General features: G+C 41.5%; 1 protein-coding gene across 8 annotated transcripts in view; it reads left to right on the top strand.

Moving 5' to 3' along the window:
* The window catches only part of FSTL4 (follistatin like 4), a 209,555-nt gene extending 202,774 nt beyond the window's left edge, over window positions 1-6,781 (top strand). For all 8 annotated transcript variants that reach the window (XM_038149864.1, XM_038149863.1, XM_038149862.1 and 5 more), the window contains 2 exons: window positions 228-337; window positions 3,447-6,781. In XM_038149864.1, coding sequence (XP_038005792.1) covers window positions 228-337; window positions 3,447-4,149 — 813 coding nt within the window. In that variant the 3' untranslated portion in view covers window positions 4,150-6,781. The remainder of the gene's footprint in view (window positions 1-227; window positions 338-3,446) is intronic.
* The last annotated feature ends 5,532 nt before the right edge of the window (window positions 6,782-12,313 follow it).

Raw genomic sequence — 12,313 nt, 5'->3', positions numbered from 1 at the left:
AAAGTCAAGTTGTGTACTTGCCTTACAAATGTCATGCCTCAAATACTATTTGCTAGCACACCTTTTCAAGACAGCTACACCAAACAGTGTTTTGTACTCATTAATCAATTGAGTTTACTACAGCCTGGAAAGAGCCACTTGGTACCGTGCATGTCTCTAATCTGTATTTACCTTTCTGCCTTACTCAGTGCTTATCCTGTGCTCAACCTTGTGTGTATTTATTGTAGGTGATTCCAGAGGCAAGCACCGGGGAGGATCCACGTGTTATCCACACACCCTTTGAAGGAGTGGATGATTTTTTTATACCACCTACAAATCTTATTATTAATCATGTTAGGTGAGAAATTATTTTAATGAATAATAACGGTGACCATGCTGCTCCTTTCTCATAACCTTAAAGCACTTTACAGATATGAATGAAGAAATGAATGAGTGAATGAATGAGTGAATGAATAAATTAATAAATGAATTTGTGATGAATCTTAACTACATTTATCCACATTTTCACACATGAAGTGGAGAAATGGTTGAGGAAATTGCCAGTAGTTATTCAGCTAATCAATAAAACAGCAGGAAACAATCCTGGACTTCCCTTAGACCATGCACAGACATTCAAACCTCACCTTAGTCAGCCATCCCTCCTTGCAGCTTATGGCACACTTCCCTGGCTTACTTGTGCCAGGAATTTGATGGCGCAAAAATCACCTTCCTTGCCACAAAACTGCTACAGATCTGAGCAGAAAACTGTGTCAGGGATATAATGCTGGAAATGGTAAAAGTGTACTCTGCCTGAAGCATAAAATGTGCTTCTTTCACATGCTCCCATCTTGTTCAAGTATTGGATCTCTGTGTGAGCTTTATGGCTGGAGCAGAAAAATTGTATGCACTGCAGATAAAAAAACCAAACCTCCATGAACTATCAGTTTTGAATGTTAATGTGATGTAGTGGTTAATGAGGTTGTGTAACTAACATACTAATAACCTGGAGTAATACTGGCTGCTTCCCAGCAGGCACAGGAAGCCTCCCATTAACATTATCAAAATTGATGATAACTGCACAGCAATTTATACTATTATTTCCATGTTATAACAACTGTTTAACCATCTTCTGTCCTCTATGCAGTTTAACTAAGTTAAACACTCCAAAAACATAATGTAACTCTTTACAGTCACCTTAGGTTTCCTGCAGAAAACACCGAGAGAGAAGGGGTTACACTTAAATGATTATGTGTTGAATCTGTTCCAAAATAAATAATTTTGCCTGCTGAAACACTAAATAATGATGCATGCCTCATGGCTGTCATTTGTAATTTCTCTCTACCTCATATTTCCAGTTTTCTTCCACAATTTCATTATGGCTAATAGTAGTGCTAGGAGGTAGATGACTCTGCTGAATGTTAAAGCCTGAGCTGAGAAGATGAGAATTGGATTCAAAGACAGGAAGGTGGACCAGTTACACATTTTTGTTTGTTTAATTGTCCTTTTGCTTCAGTGTGATTAGTTGGCTGAAATAATAAATATAGATAACTCTCCATAGTTTTCCATATGCAAAGCTGCAGATGCTGTCCCTGATTTCCTGTTGCATTTGTTCAAGGCCAGATCTTTGTCCATTCTCTCTCACCCTCAGCACAGAAAAAAATAATTGCTTGCAGGCTAGTGACACTCACTGAGATGATGTTCTAAATTCTCCACTCAGAAACAATAAATGGCAGTACCAGCATTTTCCAGGAAGGTGAACATTTAAGCAATTTCTTCTACTAGCCAAATAATGTTTGATATGCAAATACTCCTGCATATGTATTTCAGCTGCCTCTTGTTTTTGGATGGATATCTGGAAATGTATCCATTTTTATTAGTTCCAAGGGTAGACTGTTGTCTATTAAAAACTCTCTAAGTGCAAGGTTTGCTTTAAGATTTCAGATCACAGATTTCATGCAAGGGCTGAGCCTCTTCTGCAACTGTGGGCACATAAAATATATCCTGACCCACTTCTTTAAATGGAAGTTTATTATAAAAATAATTTCTTAAGTTCTTCAGGCATTTGGCCAAGTATTAAGGAAGTCTTGGGAAAAAAAAAAAAAAGAGCTGTAAGGGAAAGCACTTTTTAAAGTGTACTTAAAATTCATTCATCCAGGAGAAATACAAGTGTCATATCCAATTTCCACACACACAGTGCGCTACGACTCTCCACTGCAGATACTTTGTGAAGTTTCTAATGGATGTGAGTATAATGGGGAGATGAAAGGCTTAGCCCAGTGATTTTCATGGGATCACACACTACACTGGCTCATTCTTTAGAAGTGAAATCATTGCTGAGTGTCTCATTGACAGATGGATTAAGAATAAAGAAATAAACTGAGTGTTTCAAGCAAAATATGTATTTTCTGCACAGAAGCCCGTTGTTCTCCACATTTCACAAGGCAGTTTTACATCTTCTGAGGAAGAGCTACAACACTAAGCACTCACTTCATTACCCTCTGTCTGCATTGAATGGATGAAAAGATAGTCAGTGTAAAATTAGTTTTTGTAAGTCAGTGTCAGTGAATCCAGTGGAACACAAGCAGGCTGTTTCTAAGGGCTCCCTCTCAAATTAAGCAGAAACCTTTCTTGGCTGTTCTTGACCTTTTCTTGTCTTCAGCAAAGGTCAGATGTGCTGCAGTATATATCTTTTACAGAACATTTATCCTCTGCCCACTGTTTTTTGCCCTGTCTTGAGACAGAAATAAAGACCCCTGATCTTCAGGGCACCCTGGTTATGTTCCTCAAGAAATGTTTTACACCTTCCCTGGGCTGGCAGGATGGTTTGTAAGAGTCTGCCCTGCACCACAGCCTTGCCATCTCCTGCAGTGTTTCCCAGGCACCACGTATACCAAACACACACCACAGCTTCCCTCTGGTGCTGTCAGTTAAGAGATGAGATTAAATATGATCTTCATTCATTGGTTATACATTATATTGTACACAGCTATGTTTATTATATATAGTTACTCTCTGACCCAAACCTGGTAGCAATATGCTTTGTTTTGAATTCTTTTCTATTTTGGAATTGAATGTTTGCATATATATATTGACTTTCATCACTGTAATCTCAGACAGATTAAATACAAACCTGGTCAGTGTTAGCCTACTGAACACCCAAACCTTGATATCACTTCTGTAGAAACTGGTCTTCCCAATATAAGATTTCACTTCTCAAATATTCAAACAGCTAAGCACATATTCAGATTTCCAGGATCAGGTTGCTAATTTGAACTGAAATATATCCCTCCTTCCAGGATGTTTTAGAAGCACTGAAACAAGACATTTCTTACAAAAGAGACAGCATTATTGCCCACACTTCCAAAACCAACAGAATAAAAAGTCCCCAATTCTGCTGACTTTTTTCTGTGCTCAAGCATGTCACCGTGTCTCCAGAGGTGACCTCAGTGCCTTGTTTTCCGTTTCAGGTTCGGCTTCATTTTTAACCATTCGAAACGCGCGGTTCACAAGATTGACCTGGAGACTGTGACCCACATCAAGACCATCCACCTCAGAGCCTACGGCTGCGTGCCTCAGGCCATGGCGTACACTCACCTGGGTGGCTACTACTTGGTGCAGTGCAGGAGGACCCGCCCGGGGGCCGCCTCGCCGCAGCTGGTCATCGACAGCGTCACCGACGCCGTCATCGGCCCCAACGGCCGCGTGTCGGGCACGCCCCACGTGTCCCCCGACGGGCGGTACCTGGTCAGCGCCGACCAAGGCAGCGGCAGGATCACAGTCCAGGCTCTCACTGTCCGGGGGGAAATCAAGTTGATTTATGACTTAAAAACAAACATACACGTGTCTGATCTGACATTTCAACCCTCCTTCACTGAAGGCAATCAGTACTATATATACGCTACTTCACATTTGCAAACAGATGTGCTTTTTGTGGAGCTGTCAACGGGGAGAATGAATGTACTGAAGAATTTAAAGGACCCTATCACATCCAAAGACTGGCCCTGGAGCAGCTACAACAGAATTATGAAAGACAGTGGATTATTTGGACAGTATCTCATTACACCAGCTAAAGATTCATTGTTTGTTATAAATGGGAGGCAAAATACGTTACGCTGTGAGGTTTCGGGTATAAGGAGGGGTAACACAGTGGTCTGGGTTGGGGAGGTATGAAAGGGCAGTAGCAGTGGAGCCTTCAGCAGGCAAGGACCAGTTGGACCTTTACACTGCAGGAAATGAGCAGTACCATTGTATATTTTTACACTGGGAAAACAAAAAGACAAAAAAACACTGTATAGGCTTCATGGTACAACACTGGTCTACTTGCAAGTTTTATAATATAAAGTATGCTCTGCTAATAGGAAGTGGTTTTGAAGGGATATTTTTTATTTGTGGGTATGATTTGTGGTTCTGAGAAAAATGCTGGGAAGCAAATAATATCTCCACTGAGATATCATACAAGCCACGAAACCTAGTAATTCTGTAGAACAAAACAGATTTTGACTTTCCATACTGAGGAGCTTTTATGTTATGTCCAAGCATCAGTTTTCTTCCCTGTATCCCTTGTCTATTGGCTGCACTGACTACCCCACCCCAGCACAGGGAGACGGCAGCAGCGAGGACTGTTCACCTTTGAATATTCAGCTTTGGATGATGAGGGAAAGTAAACATCAGAGCAGTTTTCAACCCAGAGAAACCTAGGAGAGCGATTTAATGAAAACTGATCAGTTTTCTCTGCAGGATGGCTTTGAGAGGATTTGCTGATGTGATTTCAGAAGGAGGCATCACAGAAATAGTAACTGTCAGCTCGCTTGCTTCTGCACTTCATTTTGCTCTTGGTCCTACTGAAGGCAATGGAATGAGTCCCCCCTCTTCCAGTGCATATTTGTGTGATTGTATTTGAGAAATTTGCCATGAAATATCCAGGCCATTACCCATCCAGGCCTGGGTAAAAGCTGGAAAGTACTGACAGGGGGGTCAGAGTTTATGTAAACAATTTTGTTGAGAAGGTGGCATTAGTCTTTCAGTGGCTCATGATTGTGGTCAGTTCGGGAACAATATGCAAAATCTACTTTTTGGGGGTAGAGAATTAGTTATGATTATTCCCATAGGAGACAGAAACAGTTCTAGAAATCATTGGTCTCCCTCATTAAATACTTAGGAGCACTGGAATCACTTGGTTCTCCATAAAATAACAGTTAAAATAACCGAGGTTATTTTTAATACAAAACTCACTCATTTTCTAGTCATAGCCTGAATTTGCCTATTTCTTTTCAGAACAACCAGGAAACAATTTTTCTTCATGGTTTTTTTTTTCCTTTCTGTTTATAGTACACTTGTTTATAGTCAATTATCTTTTAGTTATGAGCAAAGACATTCATGTAAAAGCAGCTGAATTATCCAAGAATGCAACAGCTGGCATTGAGAAATTTCTGTCAAGTTCCCATAAAAACATACAGCCATTTATTTGCACACTTGGAAGATATAAAAAACTTTTCTATTTGCATTTTTCTAACTTTCTATATCCATCACCATGAAGTAACAAGGGCAAAAGCAGCTGTGGCAGCAGAGCCAGGCAAGGAGTGGTGCCATCCAAGCAGTTGTAACCATCACTTGGAAAATGGGGTCTTCAGGTGGGTGAAACCTCTCTGCAGGTAAAATATCAGCAGCATTGGAGCCACCCATTGGCCTCTGGACAGACCCAGCTTGGTTTGCCAAGGACCTTGTTGCCCAGAGTCTGTAGAAAGCTGCCCTTGAACACGGGCAGTGATAGGTAGTGGTGTCGTAATTATTTCCCTCCACAGATGCTTTAAGTCACCCATTCCACAACACACACAGAGGGATTTTAAGCAAGAAGGATACAGAATAACACTGGCAATCTCTACTTTAAATGTTTAACTGTATCAGAGGAGCAGCATTTTAGCATGGCTGTAGACCTGAGGTATTTTTCAACATTTCATTTCTATCGAGAATATAAAAATCTGCTCTGACAGACAAAGAAGGGGAGCTAAACCCCATGAATTCATTAACCATGGAGTCCTTGAAATTGTCCTTCAACATCCATGTGCTGAATCCTACATTTCTTTCACTTATGAGCCATAGGAGTTAGAAGAGACTCTTCCATCATTGCAACACGGACATGTGAAACAGATGGGCATAGCCTTCCTTCAGCAATGCATGGTGTCCATGATTTTGTATTCATCCCATTAGGAAACATATCCCATGTTAAAGAAAGGAGAAGACCAGCTTTGTAAGTACCTTTAAATATGCACAGCTCCTTTCTTGAACAAAGCTGTATCCATACATTGCAGCCATCCTAAATGTGTTTTACCAAGGCCAAACACTGCTCTCGTGTTACCTTTTATGACTTCTTGAGTATTTTATTATGCCTATGGTAAGTTTTCCCTGTAGAGATGTTCATTGTGTCATAGATCAAGCAAATATTACTTTTTTAAGAATACTAAAAAAAAAAAACAAAAACATGTATATATATGTTCAGGTAAATATTCTTGAGGCTGGTTTATATATAGGCTGTGAAAGATGTGTAACAGACCTCACTTTTTCCTGTTTGTCGCAAAGTATTGGAATAACATTCACTTGAAAAAAATTCCACTTGGACCTTCCAAAGATGTTCCCTTTGTTCCCTCTCCAGCCCAAGTTCCCGTGATGTGTTTTTCTAAAGTATCCTAATGGTTATATATCATACTTAGAAAATGAAGTATAATTTAGATTGTCCACACTACTTGTGAACAGTTCCAATGACAGTCAAATCTGACATTAAAGTGCTGCACATTTGTTACTCTGATATTTTTTTTTACAACACAGAAATTTTATATATACTCAAAAAAATGTTTCAACTCATATTTGCCTTTCAGCTTTGTCAAAAAGAGACTACATTTCCTTGTGGGCAGTTTCTTTCACTATCCTTTTGGTTCTCCACCAATTCACACTTAATTCCTAGTTACTAAATTATTATTAATGATGGTGATTAATCAAAATTTATCTAAATTGAATTCATGATCTTTTGATTATCTTATACACTCATATGTCAGTAGGATGTTCTGACACTAGAATCATAGGGAAAATAATCCTTGGTTGCCCACTAAGACTCAAATGTCAAGATCAGATGTGTTTGCCATTCATCACTGAGGATAAACAGCAGTAGGATGGAAATGCTGTTTTGTCTTACTATTTCCCTCAATATTTTCACTTTCTGAATGGATGTGCCTGTTCAGAAACCATCCACTTTTAAACTGGAAGCAAAACTCTCAAGTCCCTCATTTGGAATCTGTGTTGGTTAACATATTCTTATCATTAAATACTTTATTTTTTTAAACCACTAAAAAAATCAACAGAAGTACCAAAATATTTTGGTGGGCTTGTCTGCAGAATGGGTGGGAGATGGGAACTGGCAGGGTGGGTTGGTCCCCGCTGCAAAAGAGACTTCATGAGGGGCTATTGAAAAACACTCTGCCTTGAAAGCCTTGGGCCATTTTGCTGCATTGACCTCCTTGAACACAGCTTTGCCCAAGAGGAACAGCAGTCCTGATGACCGGTTGACAGGTACTTATTTACTTGATTTATACCATGATTAGGTCTTAATTGCTGGAGTGCCTGGTAGTGCACTGGGTGCTGTGTAAAACAGATAAAACAGGTCAAGGTCCCAGTTCTGTAAGGAGATAATGGCTAATTCCCTGTATGACCCTACAGCAGGTCAACAAAATGAACAGGAACACAGGAACAGAGGCTAGGGAGACAGATATGCATTAACCTGGTTATTCATAAGAGATGCGGGCATGCCATTATGCCTTTGTATTTTTTTCACTAAGACCACCTTTGTCTCTCCTTGCACAAGGCTTTGTGACCGTCCCTCAGGTTACAGGTGTAGCTGCCACCCTTCACTGACCCTCCAGAACTCAAGGATTTCCCTTTCTGCCATTTACCCTTATGACTCACTGCCTCACTCTCCAGTAATTGTTTTCCAGTAATTACCCCCAGAAAATCTGGGGGTAAATCTTGCTTTTCTTAAGGAAGTGCATTTTGCAAGGCAAGCAGCAGCACTGGCCTTCTTTATGGGATTCCCATCTGAAACCAGCACCCATCACTTGACTCTCTGCTTTGTGCATTTTGTCATGGGCCAAAAAAAAAAAAAACAAAAAAAAAACAAAAAAAACCAAACCCACCCAAAAAACCCTACGGAAGTCCCTGTATAGGAAACAGAGATCAGTCTTACAATTGGCTCTTCCAGTGCTGCTATTTGCTCACTGGAGCTCATTTCCCTGCCTGGCAAGCTCCCCTCCAACCTACAGAAGTGCATCCCCCCTGCCTGTCATGGTATTCCACAACAGGTACCAGAAGCTGCTGTTTCCAGAGTTAATCATCAGAGAATGGTTGGGTTGCAGGAGACTTTAAGCTCATCTCATTCCAAGCCCTACCATGGGCAGGGACACCTTCCACTAGACCAGGTTGCTCCAAGCCCAGTCCATCCTGGCCTTGAACACTGCCAGGGATGGAGCATCCACAATTTCACACCTTTCCCCTTTGTGCACCTGTAGCACAAGGCGCTTCAGACATGATGTGGGCACAGCTCCTGCCCATCACTGTGGTGTCCCACTCACTTGGCTGCTGCCAACTTCCCCCCACCACTTCTGCAGAAAGGGATTTTTATTTATATTCTGTCCCTTGTTAACTTTTTGAAGTAGACTGAAATAAAACACAGGGACAGCTCTCCATCTTGAGACCAGGGAGACTCACGTGTTTCTTTAATACAGAAGGTGGTGTGATGGTGTGTGGTGTTGAAGACCAGACAAATTCCCAGCCAAGCACTGCAAGCCCAGGAAGGGACTGCTCCTCTCTGCTAGTGGAGGAAAAACACACCTGAAATGTCACTCTTTTTTAACATGCCTCCAACAAGGGTTGAAGGATTGTTTGGTTGGCATATTAACACTTGTTTCTGAAAGAATAAAATAGCAAGGCTATAAAGATTTTTTAAATAAGCCTGAAAACACAAAACAATGACAGGCAGGCAGGAATCTTATATTTGCTTATGTCTGCTAGAAATCAGGATGCCCCAAAAATGCAAAGGTGTGGACCTGGGGTCATGCATGAGTGATGGGGGTTGAGCTGAGCTTGGGCTGGGGCCGTCTGGGGAAGGGGCTGCAAATACAGTCCTCACATTCATTTATTTTTGCATCCCATGCAATGTGAGCTGGCTGTTCAACCCAGCTTAATGCATTGGCCGAAATACCCTCAGTTCTGACTACCCAGTGCAGTACAGTGAGATTTACAGCCTGTACAAGCAGAGCAGGATGGTTTGGGCAGGACCAGAGCAACTTTTTAAGTTCTTGGCCCTATCTGCTCTCTGCATAGCTGAATTAATGCCCATTACTCAGTTCTGTGGCAGCAAAAGTTCATCACCATGCAGCCCTGAGGGAAGATGTAGTGGTGCCTTCACACTGCTGTTAATGACCCTCGGTGCCTTGGCACAGGATGCTCAGGTGACTTACAGTCCTCACAGACGTGACTGGCTACTACAGAAGCTCTCTACCTTTGGGGGTTTTCCCCTTGTGATTTTATTTGTCCCTTATTCCAGAAAATCATGAAAAAAAGGTGAAAACTCATCTGAGTAACACAAAAGGCTCTCGCATGTCTCATCTTGAGTTTAGGAAATAGGGGGATTGTGGGTCATATTTTCCAAATGCTTGTAGCTGAAAACAAAATGCATGAAAAAGAACAAAAAATTTCCAGTTCACAATACTAACTTTAGAAGAAAACAAAAATAAAGAAAAATAAAAAGAGTCCTGGTGCAGTGCTCCTAGCAAGCAAACTGCCACATCCCAGAGGCTTGTTTAATTAAGCACTTCAGCACTTCACTAACCTTTGGCAGTCTATGGTGTCTTTGACACTTTTCCAAAGCCATCAGATGAAGGCAGTGAGCACAGCGAGAGCAGAGACAGCTGTGCCTCGTAAACAAGACAAGCACTAAATCAAACGAGCAGCATCCCAATTTCCAAAGGTCAGACCACTGGCATTTCCAGAAGTGTAGCTCCAGTTCCCAGGTCAGCACAGGTTTCTGCCAGGCATGGCCTGATGGCCACATCACTCCTGTGCCATCAGATACCCAGCCCAGTAACTCCCAGTGTGGAGTTACCTGGAGAGGAGTTTACTGCAAGGAGCACTGCAGAGAGAGCTTTTCATGCTTTATTGAAGGCTTCAATAAACTCAATGTTAATGGACTTTCAGAAGCTGGAGTTTCTGTGGCAGAAAGTTCATCATTTCTTCAGAGTATTTGCTTTGAGGGCTGGCAAAGCCTGAGTTGAGCTGAATCAGGCAGGAGAACCAGGCTGGCATCTCCCTTTTCTTTTTCTTTAGGTAAGGCATTGGATAGGAATTTGGGGTGGTGGGGGTTTTTGAACAACTGTACTATTTCCTACTTTTAATCCTTATCCTATTTGACACAGCTGCTCCTGCAGGCCAGTGCCTCCTGTACCTGTCAAAGCTGTTCTGAGCAGTAACAATGAATTTTCCTCAGCTGGACATCAGCCCTGTTTTGCAGACAGTTCCATATGAGCTGCTGTGTTACGTTCCTCTGTATTTGGAGTGTTGTATTGGGTTTCACTCTTAGTTTCACATTTAGTCCAATATAATTAGTTTAAAATACAGTGTCAAAAACGTTGACATCTGATGAGTTGATGGGCCATGAAGAGAGGCTAACTTACTGGCTTATTATCATAGAATCATGGTATAATTTGGGTGCAAAGGGACCTTAAAGCTCATCTCATTCATGGGTCCTGCCGTGGGCAGGGACACCTTCCACTAGACCAGGTTTCTCCAACCCTGTCCAGCCTGGCCCTGATGGGGCACCCAAAACATCTCTGGGCAACCCTCTCGCCATGCCTTTCTTTCTGGTGACTGATGTGCAGTGGTCCATGTCCTGCCAGACCGCTCAGCTTCAGCTTGATCTCTTTCTCCAGCCCATCAGCACATCAAGCTCCAGTGCAGACAGCATCGCGTGCTGTGTCGAGCAGAGCTGAATTCCTCCAGGAAGATGCCCCACACTGACTCAGACAGCAAGTGCCAGCCAGTCCTGCTCCCTCGGCACTTTTCCACTTCCCAAGCTTGCTCAGCACAAAGTCAGCTCCGTGTAAAACACAACTTCATCTTTAAAGCTGGATGGTTCTGGCGTCCTACCATTTGCACATAGGATGCCAGCTTTGTACCACAGCCAAAATTTCTAAGTATTTTCTCTCCTTAAAATTATTTCATTCCACTAGACACATTGGCTTCTTAATGATTTGTTAAGTATATTTTATTCTCTCAAGGCAAAGCATTTTCTCAAGTCTAAAAACTCTTTATGTGATTTTTTTATTTATTTTTCATATCTCCATTTTTCCATCATTTCTGTTTTTTAATGGAGGAATGAGATGCATTTACATGGCATTGCCCTTTCTTCCCTCACGTGTGGACCACACTGGCAAAAGCCCCCATTGGTGACAATTTCTAACACCAATAGGGCAGGTAGAACATCAAGCCCAACCATTCCTCCATCCTGCCACCACTAAACTGTGTCTCTAAGTGCCACATCTACATGTCTGTTAAATCCCTCCATGGATGATGTCTCCACCACTGTCCTGGGCAGCCTGTTCTAGGGCTTGACAACCCTTTCCATGAAGAAATTTTCCCTAACATCCAATTTAAACTTCCCCTGATGCAACCAACTATCACCACACCTGGCACTGGTCCCTCCACAGCTCATTCTGGTGTCAGAACTTCTTCTGAAAGCAGTAGAGTTGAACTAGGTGAACTCCCACTGTTCTCAAGCACATTGTACTGCGGCTTTATGGGTTTATATTTAGGATTAGCTGGACATGTATGTGTAATTTATAATTTTGCTTGGGAAAAATTAGTCTATTTTTACATGGAGCTATCGTAATGCTGAGACACAGATTGCTAATTATCAATATGTCTAATATGATCTTTGTAATAGTCCTAAGGCAAAAATATCCTGCTTTTGACAAGCACTATTTGCTGAAACAAATTCCATTTAATTAAGACATGAAATCTGGACTGAAAGTCAGCCTAGCTTGTCAACACTACTAACTGCAGCAGATATTCCTAGAGGTTAAATTTTGCATTAAGGCTAAATGGTAAAGGCCATGAGCTTTTGGAAAAAATTCTTAAACTTGCCTGTGTAACAAGATTAAGCTGCCTTATTTTCTTGAACAGTATTTTACTTTAGAAGCTTAAATTAATGTTGATGAAAACACTCAATTTGACATCTTTGGAGGCTAAAATCCTCTCTGTACCCTAAGAACTCCTTTCACCAACACAGGCAGTT

Source organism: Motacilla alba, chromosome 13 (assembly GCF_015832195.1).
Source record: "Motacilla alba alba isolate MOTALB_02 chromosome 13, Motacilla_alba_V1.0_pri, whole genome shotgun sequence".
Lineage (NCBI taxonomy): Eukaryota > Metazoa > Chordata > Aves > Passeriformes > Motacillidae > Motacilla > Motacilla alba.
The sequence above is the reverse complement of the archived record's forward strand: the minus strand, read 5'-3'. Positions and strand labels throughout refer to the sequence as shown.